Source organism: Serinus canaria, chromosome Z (assembly GCF_022539315.1).
Source record: "Serinus canaria isolate serCan28SL12 chromosome Z, serCan2020, whole genome shotgun sequence".
Taxonomy (NCBI): domain Eukaryota; kingdom Metazoa; phylum Chordata; class Aves; order Passeriformes; family Fringillidae; genus Serinus; species Serinus canaria.
The window spans coordinates 30,126,605-30,142,278 of NC_066343.1; the positions used below are offsets into that span (position 1 = coordinate 30,126,605).

At 40.4% G+C, this 15,674-nt stretch overlaps 1 protein-coding gene across 3 annotated transcripts in view; it reads right to left on the minus strand.

The window, feature by feature from the left end:
* Positions 1–5,694: 5,694 nt before the first annotated feature.
* GNE (glucosamine (UDP-N-acetyl)-2-epimerase/N-acetylmannosamine kinase) overlaps positions 5,695–15,674 on the minus strand; it is a 31,679-nt gene continuing 21,699 nt past the window's right edge. For 2 of the 3 annotated variants that reach the window (XM_050986904.1, XM_050986905.1), the window contains exons 7-12: positions 12,995–13,205; positions 10,475–10,604; positions 8,614–8,835; positions 7,614–7,796; positions 6,911–7,027; positions 5,695–6,181 (exon numbers count right to left, since the gene is read on the minus strand). In XM_050986904.1, the coding sequence (XP_050842861.1) occupies positions 5,946–6,181; positions 6,911–7,027; positions 7,614–7,796; positions 8,614–8,835; positions 10,475–10,604; positions 12,995–13,205 (1,099 nt within the window). In that variant the 3' untranslated portion in view covers positions 5,695–5,945. Of the gene's footprint in view, positions 6,182–6,904; positions 7,028–7,544; positions 7,797–8,613; positions 8,836–10,474; positions 10,605–12,994; positions 13,206–15,674 lie in introns of those variants that run through there. The other variant, XM_050986906.1, reaches the window with a different exon arrangement.

The following is a 15,674-nucleotide window of genomic DNA, read 5'->3' on the forward strand; positions in this document are numbered from 1 at the left end:
GACAGAGGGTGTTTGAATTAAGTGTGAGTAAACACTTCTCTTGATTGCTAGTGATTTCACCTTGCTGGTGAATGTCCAGCCAGCAGTGCTTCTGGGCTCTGTAAGGCTGTCCTCCTTGTTTCTTTAAGCTTTCTTAAAGCTCTTGAGAGCTTTAGTTTAAAAACTTCTTCCCTATCCAATTTTTCACACTAGACAGCAGCTCAAGAAAACTTAAAACAGCAGGCTTTTTAAGGGGCTTATCTTGCTTCCAGTGGGACTGAGGATGCTGCCTTCTGCAGGTAAATAGCTGTGTATAATTTTCTGCTGTCACTCTGGCTGCCTATCTGAGACTCAACACACAGGAGTGGGCACTATGCAGTTAAGACCTTTGGTATTCTACTGCTTATTTTGTTCTGCTAGGTTTTCAATGCTGTCTTCATATGCAAAGATCTGTGGAGTAGAAGTTGTTTGGGTGTTTTTTAACTGCATGCTTGTCCTCACTGACCTTTGCAGACACTTCCTTCCACTAGGGTGGTAAGCTAGAGAGCTGGAGAGTAAGAGAAGGGAAGACTTTGCTGCTCATCTCTAGGTTGGAGCTCTGTCTGCCAAGGTTTAATCGGAAACAAACTGATCTAGAAAATCTCTGTTCTGCTTCCTTTGAGGACCCAGCAGTCGCAGAAGCTGTACTTTAGCCTTGCTCTGTTAAACCTTACCTTAGCAGTCTGTCTTCTAAAACTACTATGTTCAGTCTCCTATATTATTCCACCATGTTTATCAAAGACACAGTATCTTAAATTGCTTTAATACTTTTTAATACCAGTACAAGCTGGAAGGTTAGTCCAGGCAGATTGAAAAGGGTTGCAGATGCAGACTACGATGGACCAAGGCTCAGGATGTTACTGCACAGCAGCTGTGTTACTAGCAGCTGTGTCCTTTTGGTGGGTAAGGTAGTCAATGAATGGTTTCCAGTTGGGCTGCAGTAGTTAAGCTGTACCTTACTGTTGTCTGTAATGACTGGACCTACTCTCATGTTTGCAAGTGTATTCACACACTACTGATGGGTGGTGATGAGAATGATAGTAGATTACAGGTCTGACACCTTGATTCCATGGAAGATTAGGGCGAGAAAGTATCTTCTGAACTGCACAAGGTTATGGCAGGTGAGTCCCAACAGGACTGAAGCACAGAGCAAGTCCATAGAATACTGATAATCATTCCTAGCCTTGACTAGTTATGTATCCACCTTGACCAAAAATTTCCTTTTTTGCTGCACACTCAAAAGCTCTGAAAACAAGGTGTTCAAAATGAGCTGATAACTTAATAAGGAAAAGTCCACTACATGAAATATACAGTCTTTAAAGTGTTAATATGAATTTAAGAGAATCTGAAAGATTACCAGGTTAGAGGGGTTCCTGCACACTGGATTATGGTATTGACCACTGCATTTTCCTATCTTACAGAATATTTTATCTGGCTATGGGTGCAGCTTAGAGTTGCAATCCAAGAAAATGGGCAAAGACTCAAGGCCAAAGCAATGTTACAGAAGTTAAAGCAGTATTTTATATGCTGGGTTGGCAGAGCTTAAGAATGTGTTTGCAGATTTTGAACATATTTGATCCTGCGGGAACAGCTCTGTGGGTTCTGATTATCTCCACTAACTCTGGTGTAGAGATTACCTCTTCTGCCTGACATTCAAGTATGCTAGTTCACTGTCTCCTTTATCAGTGCTGTCACAAAATCATAGCCTGGCTGTGGTTGGAAGGGATCTCTAGAGGTCATGTGGTTCAGTTCCTCTGCTCAAGTAGAACCATGTTGAGCCTGTGATGGTCATGCCCATGACCATATCAAGACAGCTTCTGATGATCTCAAAGAAGTGAAATTCCACTTCCTCTCTGGGCAACCTCTGCCAGTGCTTGGATACCTGTACAGTAAAGAAGCGTTTCTGATGTTCAGAGGAAGCCTCCTGTGTTTCAGTCTGTGCCCAGTGTCTCCTGTCATGGCACAAATGAAAGGAGCCCTTCTTTGCACTCTTGCTCAAGGTATTTATATACATTGGTAAGATTCCCCTAAGCCTTCTTGTTTCCAGGTTGAACAGTTCCAGCTCTCAGCCCTTCCTCACAGGAGAAACTCTGTAGTTGCTGTATAATCTTTGTGGCTTTTGTTGAGCTGTCTCTGGTGTGCTTATGTCCCTCGTGTACTGGGGAGTTCAGAACCAAACACAGCATTCCTGGAGTCAGGACATTTTCTGTGTCTGAGAATTGTTTTACCTACTTAGACCTTGTGACAGAGCACAAGAATTCTCAGGTTTATTTGGGAAAATCAACTCTCTTGTCTGTGTTTCTAAACATTGACTTGTTTTTTTCAGAGGTCAGTATCTGTCACTTTGTTTTGTAACTTCATGTGACAGTATTGTGCCACATCTCTGGCCTCCTGTGTGTGCTCAATCCTGTTCACTGGCTTTAACTTCCCACTGTTGCTGCTTATCTCCATAGCATTAGTCTGTGGAATCTGGAAAAAACTTGGATGCTTCCTGTCCTTCAGATATAATCCCAGCTGCATGCGTGTGAAGGTCTCATGCAGTATTGAGAGAGTTGCTGAATACATCCTGGTATAGAACTTGCTTTGTTTAGCTTCTGATCAGGTGGCAGCCAGCAGCCAGGCAGTCTGAAATTACAATGAGCATTTGTAAAGAAGAAGGGGGATGGAGAGGTCATGGGTTCATTGGAAAGCAGGGAGCCTGAAAACAAGAGCACAGTGCGTTCATCCTCTTAGCCTGTGGAGCACAGTTAAGTTTTAAGCAACCATAAAAAAATCATGGTGTGGCTTATCTTTCTTGCTGCTGTTTTTTTTTCTGAGCAAACACTTAAGAGGCAAACATAGATTACTGGCTTGTATATCAGAATGGACAACATGGGTGTCTACAGTATTTGCCAAGAGGATTCCTCCAGTAGTACTTGTCATGCAGGCAAGAATGCTCCTTTGCAGAACTGTGTGCTGTGGCACTAGTTCTAATCCAAATATAATTATCTGGAATGGTCCAAGAGGTGTACAGCCCCTTACTAATGCCTGTGGTGTCTCCATGGCATTTGAAATCAACACAGTGATCAGATTTCACTGAATCCAAGTATAAATCCTGTCTGCACCTCACTCTGTGTTGCATTTTTTTAATGCAAAATTGCCATTGCCTCCATTGATAATGCGTGCAAGTTTTTGACAATTTTGTTACAATTAAGTGGAGGAAGGACAGTGCTTCAAGACCACCAAAAAACTAATGAATTTGTTATTTCCAAGTGTCTGGGTGGCATATCAAAGATTCAAAATACTGAATAACTAAATTTGATGGTATGGGCTGTTCTAAAGGACACTGGGCCAGCATCAAGTAAGCACATTACTGCAGATATTCTGTGAACATCTGAAGTTTGCTCCTTCTGGGGCTGGATACAACAGGGGATTAATATCCATAAAATCTCTGGTCCACATTAAAGTACCTGAAGTTCAAAGGACACTTCTGAACAGGGAAAGAAGTGGAGACAAATAAAACCACTATTATGCTATTAAACATGACTTTTTATTCTTTCTGATTTTATAAACTGCTTCTACATATCCAGCAAGTTCTTTGCCAATTGACAGAAAAAAAAATCATTTTCAAAAGCATTTGAAGATTGAAGATGTAAAACTTGAAGTTTTACATCTTAAACATGACGTTAAAGATGTAAAACTTTTCAAGTGTGTTTTAGTCTGTTGTGTTTTTTCTGTGCCTGTACCCTCCCTTCAGCTGCTAGGGAAAAGCATTTTGAGTCTGAGATACCAGAAATACAGAGCTTCAGAGGGTCTGGAAAGCAAAAGCCTGGTCCCACTTTTAGCCAGGCATTCTAGCCAGGCATTCCTTGTGATTGTAGAGGATGGAAAGATCAAATGACAGGCCTCCTCACTGTCAGAACCTCAATACTCCTGATCTGAGCTACTGTCACTACAGAGAAATGCCAGTTTCTCCTTGACCTGCTCATAGAGCTAATGCTCTGGTATTGAAGGGAATCCCATTACCTTCAATACTCACCAAGTAAACCAAGATTTGTAGGAAAACAAACTAAATCTTCTTGGTTACACAAAGCCCAGTATAACTTGGCAAACAGTTAAGAACCAGTTATTGGCAAGTGGTATAGAGGCTGCATAATTGTTCCTGGAGACATGAGGAGGGAGATCTGGTGGTCCTGAAATCTGCTCTGAAGATGTGAGTTACCAGTAAGCATTCCTTGTGGAAGAGAGGGTGAAGTAAAGACAATCTGTATAGATTATATCCTAGAATTAGCAAATTAACTAGGTGCTATTCAGTCCAAGTTTGTAGGGGGACAGAATATAAGAAGGATAGCATAGAAAGTAATCTTACCCCTAAGGAGTTGCAGCTGGGCCAATTAGCTTATTCCTAATCTTATTCCAAGATTAGGAATAGGCCTGACTTTAATGGCCACAGCTGTAACCAGTGAGAAGAAGAGTTCTATAAAAGAGTGGGTTGGCTGGTCGAGAAGGGAACTGGAGTCAGTTGGCCGCTGTGTGAAGAAGAAAGAGCCAGTACTCCGAGGAGCTGTCCAGGAGAAACACCAAGAAGGTATGAAACTTTTGTGATAAGGAGGCAACAGTATGGAACCCCTGCAATAAGATGACAACACAAGTTGATTGTATAGGACATGGCAATGGCTGCAGAAGATTGTTTCATTTTGATTGGAGGAGAAGTTCAAGTGTGGAAATAGCCCCTGTACTAACACAGTACTGGACTCCTGAGAATATCAGTGGTTGAGTTAGATGTCAAAATTTAGGTCATTAAATTCAGGACAGGATAGTCTTGTGACTGGCCCTCCAAAGTTATCTTTCTGGATTAGCTGATTGATGGGTTGGTTTTTCAATTTCTCCAACATCTTCAAGGACTCATTAGAGAAATACAAACCACACTTAGGAGGCAAGCCTTCACTGGTACTTGACATACTTTTCTCCTAGGCCTCTGAATGCTCTGAAGGCAAGGATAAGGGCCAGATTTGACTTTCCATCCTGAAAGCTGATGGTGAAAGCAGGACAAGAACAGTGCACCTGCAGTCACCTGAATGGCTGAGGGCATGCACTGTGTCACTCTGTAGTGAAAGGTTCTTTATTTTTAGCTGTGCCATGTGGCTGAATTTCAGCTAACTGGCTACCAAAGAATAAGCAGCTCCCCTCTCTTAAAGTAGTAGATTAAGTCTCTTGAGAAGTCCCCCAGGATTAAAATTCAAATAATTTACTACTGGCCATAGCCAGAAGACAAAGATACTCACTGCTCTACTTATCAGTTTGTTTGGACTCCTCTGCAGGAGTAAGCTCTCTAGACTGTAGTTTTTTCCTTCATATGCAAAGCTTCTAAAATGGGACTTTGGCCTTTAGAGATGATCTAATAAACAAACTTGGTTGCCTCTACCAAGTCCTTAATGAAAAGGAATTTCTAGGTGTAACCATTTTTTACTGTAGAGGCCCTCATTTCCACCCACTTAAATTACAACCTGCTACTGGTGATTACATCATATTTACTTTGTGGGTGGAATCCTGGAAACTGAAAAGCTGGTAAATGTCTCATTTCACGTAAGTGGGAAATGAGATATGGATCCCCAAGAGTTTTATAATTTTACACACCATACACATTATCCCCATACAGCAAGAGATGCTCATAAATAATTCAGCCACACTCAAAAGTAATGTATAGGCTTAACAACAGAGGTGCTTAAAAACCAGAATTGCACATTACTTCCAATGAAGTCAGCTGAAATTTAGGAAAAATACAAAAAGATAATACCTCAATTAGGAAATGCTACAGTAGTCACTAACTACTCAGAACACTACTTTGATTCATTAGCTGCTGTCATCAAAGCAAAGTTTGGGGCAAAGTATTCCCTCCACCCATCAGGAATTTGAATAGTCCAATTCTCCAATTCTTCTGTAATTCTTTAGTATATTCTACGTGTAGTATAATCCAGTACCAGGCTGGCAGCTCCAAGAAGAGCAGGATCTGCTAGATTTGAGACCACCACATCCACTGTTTTAACAGAGGACAGCGCCTGTCGATTTATGACATCTTTGACAGCATTAACATAGTGGTTAGCCAGAACTCCAGAAAGGATCACAAGAGACGGGTTCACGGTGTGTAGGATGTTCACAACGCCAAGGCCCAACGCCGTCCCAGCTGAAAGATGAAGTAAAAAGAAATTGAGTAGGATACTCACAGCAGTTCTGACATCAGTAGTTGAAACAGTTCTGTTGGCGGCAAATAACACTGGAAAGTCAGTAAAATGTTTTGTTCCACAGAGTTTTATGTTATCAGGTAATATGTGTCTGCTATTACATTTTCTTTCAAAAGTAAAAAAGGAAAGGCAAACTTTTTTTGCACAATATAGCATTATTCAACATTATGAATGTCAAAAGACAAAACAAGGCATTAAGCATGCTTGTAAGCAAGGAGAAAATAAGAAAGCATTGCTCTACCACCTTAGTGTTAACCACTATGTATGAGGGAGGACTATGCTTAAAACTAGTGAATCAGTAAAATCCACCATGTAAAGCACATAACATAAATTGCCTTTGCTACTTCAGACTAGCCATTCCATTCACTTGCCAACAATGAAATGTCCCAGAATTTTCCATTACGATAATGTTGAGACTTTACTGTCTTCTTTTTTAAACTGATCTTTGCAGAGCCTTTAAATCTCCTTTTTTTTTTTTTTTTTTTACTTTTAACTTTTCTGCTGACATTTTCTCCAACGTTTATATTTAAAATCTCGTTACCATTAGTAATTTCTGTAGTGAGAGGGCCTCAATATGTACAGGCTGCTTGTAGTGTTACAGTGCACTACCATTTCTGTATCCCCTAAAATACAGTCATGGAAGTGTTTCACCCTCTGGGCTATGTTCTCACCTGTTCTGAGAATGCTCTCTGCTTTTGTATTCCCAAGTTTAGCTGCTTGAATAAGGTGTGCAGCACTAACAATCTCCTCCTCCTTCATTGACATTCCTTCTACTAAAAGCAGATCATCTGAAAAGGAGAGAAAGCCAAGAGCAAAACATGATAATGTGGCAAGTCAGAAGGTGAAAAAATAGGCAATTAAAATCTTTCCATCTTTTTTACTTGTATACTGTAGCCTGAAAAATCTGTTCAATCCTGAGTTTAGCTGAAGTAATCATATCCATATTATTCAGGACACTACTTGCAGAAGCAGGGAATCAAACTCGAACAGTTAGAGTGTGGTAATTCACTAGTCTTGTTGGACCAAAAAATAAATAAAATATAAATATTTTCAAACTTATTTAAGACAGAAGCTTTTGCTGAAAGACAACCCCTGTGAAACCAAATGTCACAGAATGCCTGTCAGATTAGTTTACATCAAGCTTAAAAAGAAAATACCAGCTCTGCTGTGTGCTTCTGCAAGTTCTGAGACCAGTGCTTTCAAATTTTCCTTGCTACTGAAAAATATCTGTATTACGTAGACTGCCTGTGCACCTATTCTGGTCTCCTCCTAGAAAAAGAAGGCAGATTGCTTTTTTCTTAATACCTTCTTTTAAAATGTCTTCCTATACTGCAGTTTAGTAACTGTGTTTTCAAACCCAGAGTAAACAGATACCATCATGCAGTTTCTTAGCTTCTCTCTGTAACGCTATTCCTGAGGCATATGCTTCTATACATCCTTGGCTGCCACACAGGCACTCTGGTCCCTCCAAGGATACGACAATATGCCCGAGCTCAGCAGCACAGAAAGAACTGCCGTGGATCAATTCGTGTTGATGAACGATACCACCTCCAATTCCTGCAAAAATATTAAGGCTTCTTTTGTTTAAAAAAAAAAAGACAAACAACCCCTGTTCCTATCAGTGTCTTGTAGTCTTTTTAAAGACTTCAGTGATTTGACACACCTAATACACAAGCTCATAGTTCCCTCCTATTGGTACATGGATCAAAATGGTATATAATGTTTGTATTTAAAAAAAAAAAACTATGGATGGTACTGAAATATTACAGCTCTTTTAAGTTTGTGAGTTATGCCCTTTACTCAGAAAACTACCCAAGTGGCCTTAAAATTTTGCACTTCAGAGGAGAAGTTCTAATGCTGTATTTAGACAGTTAAACCTGTGTGTTAAAGGGCCAGGACAGGGGGCCTTTGCTACCCCTTCCCAAATTGGGTGTAGATTCATCAGCTGGTTCTTACTGCCACCATCTGAAGGACTATATACTTAACAAATGAGAAAACTTACCCCACATTTGCATTTAAGCATACTTTCTTATATTCAGTTGGTTATTTTCTAGATACATATTCTGTATTTCTAAAGTTGAAAGAGAATTAAGCTATAAAGCTGAAAAATGCAAAATTATTCCAGTTGAAGTTGCTCAGATTTTCCTTACTTGCCTGTGTAGCAGTACCAGAAGAACTTCTTTCATCAAAAAGTCTAGACTATGGAAGTGGTTTTATTTGCCAGAATAAATTAAAAAGCACCATAAACCAAAGAAACAGTGTAGTAAAAGAATTTTTGGTTTTCCAGGCATAGCGGTAATGTTTATGCCTACAGAACACCTGAGCCTCCAAGTGATGGTGGACTTTGGGTGTCATTGAACTACAACATACCCACCTGTACCAGTAATCAGTGTTACAAAATTTTCTATTCCTTTTCCATGACCAAATTTTCTCTCTGCTAGTGCAGCACAGTTTCCATCATTGTCCACCCAGACTGGCAGGTGCAAAGCATCAGATATAGGAGTTCTGAGATCCACAGAGCTCCACTCCTGAATGAGTTTTGTAGAGTGAAGCACAATTCCTTCTCGAGGGTTTACCCGTCCACCTGTGGAAATACCTAAGTCCCAGAAATACCGGAGAGAAAAATGAAAACTAAGTCTTTGTAACAGACTTTAAGTAAAAACCTATTTTTATTTCTCTAATGACAAGACTTTTTCCCCCTGATACTAGGCTTTGAAGCAGAGCATGAAAGTAAAAAATTCTGAAGTTTTACTAGCAGTCCAACTTTTGACACGTAAAGAGCACAAAATCATTGAATGGTTTGGGTCGAAAGGGACTGCTGGAGATCATCTAGTCCAACCTCTCTGCTAAAGCAGATTCACCTACAGCAAGTGGCACAGGATTCTGTCCGTATGGGTTTTGAATATCTCCAGAGAAGACGACTCCACAACCTCTCCAGGCAGTGTGTTTCAGTGCTCAGTCACCCTCAAAGTAAAGAAGACAGTTCATAGAATGCCACACCTCTAATCACAAGGCACCAAGTATCTTATGACTAACTAGATGGGTAGTGGTTAATGTTAGTTAGAGAGTTAATGTTCCTACTTCAGGCAAGATTGCAGCAAATCACTTAATAACTGCCTTTCTTTTTAGTGGTGTACAAAAGATATAACAACAAAAATAAATTATTCAAACCCTGGAACTCTATTAGTGTCTGGAAGTCTGCTATTACTCTCAAGATTCAGAATGACTAAAAATAATTACTAGACCTAAAGTAGTGAATTTTCCTTAAAAACATGCTGTTTTTGTGAAAGATCAAAACTGTGTTCAAAGATTTGGACAATACAGTTTGAACATTTTATTGTACAGAGGTTATATAACTGAGTCATATACAAAGATGGCTCCAGGGTTAATGCTGTAATGAAAAGCAGCCATAAAAGCTCCAAAACAGGCAGCTGAATTGAACATTAAAGATGTAAGAAAGATCAGATTTGGAGGGCTAACATTTCTCCTTACAGCTTTGTGTACTTAACATTGTTTTTAAAGAATACATGTTCAAGTTAACTTTTCTTTGTAGTGTGTGATTCAGGTAAGTTTTCATCTGGAACAAACTACTTTTCTTTAGGAACATTTCTCAGCTAAAATGAAAATTCTATCCTTCTTAAAAATCCAGGACACATTAATCAACATCTTCATAAATAACTAGTATTTAAGGCCAAATTTCCTAGTCACTATCAAACTGAAGAAGTCCTGTCTGATATAAGCACAGTTTAAGACAGAACTGTACTGCAAGTGAACTAGAAGTCGGCAGAAGGGCGGCTTTTGTCTCTGTTAGCTACAAATTTACTCCTAATATACTAGCCTTTTTTGTTTGCCTTGGTATATCTGAAAATTCTGCTGCACAGTTGATCCTAGCCCTAAAGAAAGGCTTACAGAGAGCAAAGAGCTGTTTTGATAAACCCTGAGCATCTGATTTAGAAGGCCAAGATAACAGAGAGCTTCACAATACAGAGTTCTAAAAAACCACATTTTAGATACAGTTTGTCATAACTTAACAGATTGTTTAATCATTGTTGCAAACTGTAGAAACTTCAGTCTTTATGGTCAGCTTCTCATTTTCAGCTATTTAGAAATGTTTGTTGAGAATATGTAAGAACTTAAAGTACAGGAGATCATTTTAGAGAAGTGTTTTAAATTAATGAGTAGTGATTTAATTTCATGTTGAAAAACATAGATGTAAAAAGTATTTGTTAACTTACCTACTCCCAAAATTCTGCAGTTTACATTTACTGCCTCTGATGCAGCCTCTACACACATCTTTAGAATTAATGCTAGCCTGTCTTCATAGGTTTTAGGGTTCAGCTGGGTATACTTCTTAACTATTTCACCCTAGAAATTAAAAACAACAAAACATGCCCCAGAGAAATGTATGTCATGATGAAATTTCTCTTCCAGATAAATTACAGGTCAATTTAAAAATAGAGAGCCTATAACTTATCTCTTAAAAAGAACACAGATGCTATACTTTAGTCTTTGGGCCTGCAGGCAATGTTCTGGACAGCTCTGGGGGACAAGTTTGTAAGATTAAGCATTGCATTCTGCTTCTGTAATCAACCTCCCATCTGAAATTAAATACATTTTAAGGAACACATAGCTCGTGTGAGGAAGTATCACCAGAGCTGCTGCAATTGTTGTTAGGCATAAACCATGATGCAGAGTACAGAGCTTAAGTACAGAGCAATGTACTTAAGCTCAATACTGAAGTGTCAAAATAAGAGAGTAACAATTGCTAAAAAGGACAGAAAACCCACAGTGCTTTAAAAATAAAATCTTTGCAATCTGACTGCATGAAAGGTTTCTGTGGTGTTACAGACAATGCCATTTCACCAAAAAAAAAAAAAAAGAATCAGACAGAAATGCTAGAGATTTCAAGGCAAAATTGACTATAGTTTCAGAAATATCTTCTAAGCAATTACATTTCTGAGTCACTTGCAATATCTCTGGAGTATCATCAAGTGTCATACATCATAGAATAGTCTGGGTTCAAAGGGACCTCAAAGATCATCCAGTTCCAACTCCTTAACATGAGAAGGGACACTGAACCAAACCAGCTTGCTCAGAGCTCCATCCAACCTGGCCTTGAACACTTCCAGGGATGGGGCATCCCAGACTCCTCTAGACAACCTGTTCCAGTGCCTCCCCACCCTCACAATAAAGAATTTCTTCCTAATATCCAATCTAAACCCACCCTCTTTCAGGCTGAAGGCATTCCCCCTTTTCCTGTCATTACATGCCCTTGTAAATACTTTGGAGAGGGTGGGGAGGGGCCATAAAGATTATTTTCAACCCCAGTCATGCTGCATAATGAAAGTATTCATGAGGCAGGCTTGGAATCTAAGGGTACCAAGGAACTGATCTTCATTCAATGTTTCCATGGCAGGATTAAGCCAGGAGACTGCTGAAGGTATCCTGTGTAGCAGTGTTATTCTCCCTGTTAAATCCCCTGAACCATGTATCTCAGTGAACTGCACTGAATTAATACAACTCAGCCAAGAGGAGTAACAAAGACAATCTATAAACAACATGGCTGTGTCACTGTTGCTGAAGACTTTGGAAAATTCCAGACTGATAAGAGGTTTGAGTACTGGGTCCCACCATCTCAGTATCACCTAAGTGACAGAGTTTGTGGATTTTAGATGCTTAGTTTCTTCACTTTTAGGTTCAAGGGCACATCAGAGAACTTGTTTTGGAAGACAAGGTTGCAGCAAATATTATCAGAAGACATAAGGGCTTCTAAAAGGAATTTTTAAATCTCTTTTTTTTGTGAAAATAAAATTATATCTCATATTCTACCACTGGCTGTTAAATGCTTACATCTGTTGTATAAATTTTCTTATGAAAGTCTGATTGTTTTCACTAGCATTTCAATTTTCACAAATGTCACTTCGAGCTCTGTAAAGTAGGCAGAATTTTTTTACATTATTTTTTTCCAGTCTGTGTTGACTCACAGGAAAATTGTGGTGTCAATTTTGCTTCTAAAAATATTACACTTTTAAAAGCTGTCTTTAAGACCTTGAAGATCTGTCAGACATCTCTTAAATGAATGTGAAAATTCTGGGCTGTGTCAGGTCCCTTTACATAACCCTTCATGCTTCAGGCACCTTATTCTGCCTTCTGGGCAACTATTATTGAACTGATCTAGTTATCTGCAAAGATGGAGTGTAACTGTAGGCGTAATTGTCCAATACTGTTGAGAACAACAGCAGAAGACTTCTCATCATGAATTTCATTCACATCTTGGAAATGCTGCAGAGTTCAGTAAATTGATTTGCTAGATGATGGTTGTTTGCTCAGAAAGGTCTCGTCAATTACACGGAAGTGTAAGGCAGTGGGGAAGCAAAAAGTCTACTACTGGAGCCCTCCATGTTTTGCTTGACATACAAAACATTGCAGGTTGAACTGAGTCACCTTTTAAGGAGAACCAACCCATGAAAAGCTGTTCTAGTCTTCAATGTCTGTAGTCAACCCACAAAGAAGCAGCTAAAACCTTGCACCACCAAATGGGCATTGCTAGTTTAACATCAGTCTTAGAAGAGCAAAGCAGAAAGCAAGCTGTATCAGGACTGTATGAGAGGCAGGAAAGAAGGTGAGAAATATTCTTTATCCCTCAACAAAAGCCAACGGACTGCTTTGTTTTGGAGCTCTTTGGCATCACAAGCCCATATCCACAAAGCCCGGAGGAGTTTGCAGAATATCTAGACACACAACAGAATATTTACCTTCATACTGACGATTGCTACTCGGAGATTTGTACCGCCTAGATCCACTGCCAGAGCACTCTGTGTCTCTAGAATATGGTCAATATCTTGAGAGATATTATCTTTGACAGGAGGAAAACAGAATTTCTTTTGCAATGGTTCTTTGAGGTCAATAGATTTAAGGAATTTCAAAATCCTTGGAACAGCATTACCATCTCCATATATCTTTGAACTATAATACAAAAAAGAATTCATGTAATTGGAAATAACACTGGAATCTATAAAGTTCTTTGCATGAGAAGAGTGTAACAGTATTATTACAATATTATGATCTGGCTACTCTGGCAATACTGCAGCTCACACTATGACAGACTGTCATGAGACATGGTACATAGTGACAGTAGGTTAAAGAACACACACAGATCTTTCAAGTCTGCCATTAGCTCCATTTTGGAATATGAAACTGGAATGTAGAAAACTGCAAACTAATGATACCAAAACCCCTGTAAAATTAAGTTTAATGAAGGGATGCCCACCACGAAGCAGAAATAAAACTATGGACAGTTTATGTGCTACAAATCAAATAAGATGTACTCATCGCACAGGTGCCAACTATGTAATAATAAACTGTACATTCATGTCAGTTTTCAACATGAGTGTTTCTACAATATCATACATGGCGTCAGATACTTGGTATTAAAGAATTCAGTTTTACTGTTCAGTTTAGATTCTTAAGATATACTCTTTTTATCCTTGTCCTTAGTTGAACAAGTATCTATCAAACTTTATAAGAACTTACGTGTTAGAGGAATGAAAGTTAATACTCTTTAGGGCTGAGGAATGAGGAAAAGCACCTTGTCAGAATTCTGCAGCTTCCCTGGAAGCTTGCACTCAGGACTCTCTATGCATAATGAGGTCAAATCAGCTACTGAGAATTGTGTCACAGAAGCACAGAACAGCTTGAGTTGGAAGTGACCCCTTGAGATCATCTAGGTCAGCATTCCCCCAGGGTGGATCACATTGAGCAGGTGACACAGGAACTCATCCAGGTGGGATTTTAATATCTCGAGGGAGGGAGACTCTGCAACATACCTGGGCAGTCTTGTGGTCTGCCACCCCCAATGAAAAGCTCTTCTTCAAGTTGAGATGTAACTAGTGTTTTGGTTTGTAGCCATTACTCCTTGTCCTGTTGCTGGGAACCACTGAGAGAAGTCTGGCACCATCCTCTGCCTCAGCCTTGGAGATATTTTTATATATTGAAGAGATCAAAGACGGGTACAGACAGTCCATGTTCTCAGCAGGATAAGTCAATATCAGCAGTGAGCAGGACCCATTGTTTCAGGACTGGTTTCTATTGGAAACCAGTCTAGGTCCAGTGAAGAAATCTGCAGGCAACACTTAGCAGGCATCCTGCTTCAGTCAGGCCAGCACTCCTGGATCAGAATTACGGGGGTCTCAGCCTCAGTCCTTTGGAGGGGGGCTTCAATCTCCGTCCCTCACAGCGGTAGTGGAGCAGATGAAGGATTTTCCATGGGGTGGCTACCACAGGTGCCCCAGCAAGTTCATCTGGCCAAGAGGTGGGAAAATTTCTGGGCTGGTGTCGCCAAGCAGGCGCAGGCATATGGGGCACCTCACCTGCTGGCAGGCCCTGCTAGAAGCAGTCACTGTAGACACAGCTGTGAACAATCACTTGGCAGGCCAGAGCTCTGCTCAGGGGCCTCGGGATTTTTGGCATTCATCCACCACCAGCAGGCCAGAGTTCCCATCAGGGTCCTCAGGGTCTCGATGTTTGTCCTTGGGACAGTCGTGAGGCAAATGAAGTGAACTTCAGACTGTCTTTCACACCTGGCATTCCAATGCCAAACCACTCTTTCTGTGAATAATTCTTTCTAATATTTAGCCTAAATTTCCACCTGGCTACAGCCTTTTGTCAGGGAGTTGCAGAGAGTGATAAGGTCTCCTCGAGTCTCCTTTTTTCCAGGCTAAACAACCCCAGTTCCCTCAGCCATTCCTCTCAGGATCTGTATTCCAGGCCCTTCACCAGCCTTGCTGCCCTTCTCTGCATGAATTCAAGCATCTCAAAGTCCTTCCAAAATTGAGGAACTGGACACAGCACTCAAGGTGTGCCTCACCAGTGCTGAGTACAGGGGAAGAATCACTGCCCTGCTCCTGCTGGCCACACTCTTGCTGCTATAGGCCAGGATGGCATTGGTCTCCTTGGAGCCCTGGGCACGCTGCTGGCTCATGTTCAGCCAGCTGTGGACCAGCATCCCCAGGTCCCTTTCTGCCTGGGCACTGTCCAGCCACACCTTCCCCAACCTGTGGTGCTGCAGGGGGTTGTTGTGACTCAAGTCTAGGTCCTGGGACTTGGACTTGTTAAACCTCCTATTGTTGAGCTCAGCCCATCTATCCAGCCTATCCAGGTCCGTCTGCAGAGCCCTCCTACCCTCTAACAGATCAATACTCGCTCCCAGCTTGGTGTCCCTGACACCATCTGGCAATCCAGGAGGACACCTGTCCTGAGGGCAACCTCTCTTTCTGTTGAAAATTGAGGCAAAAAAGGTGTTAAGTATCTCTGCCTTTTCATCATCTTTAGTTACTAAATTCCGTTCCCCATCTAATAATGAATGGAAATTATCCTTGCCTCTCCTTTTGCCATTAATGTGTTTATAAAAATGTTTTTTATTGTTCTTCATAGAAG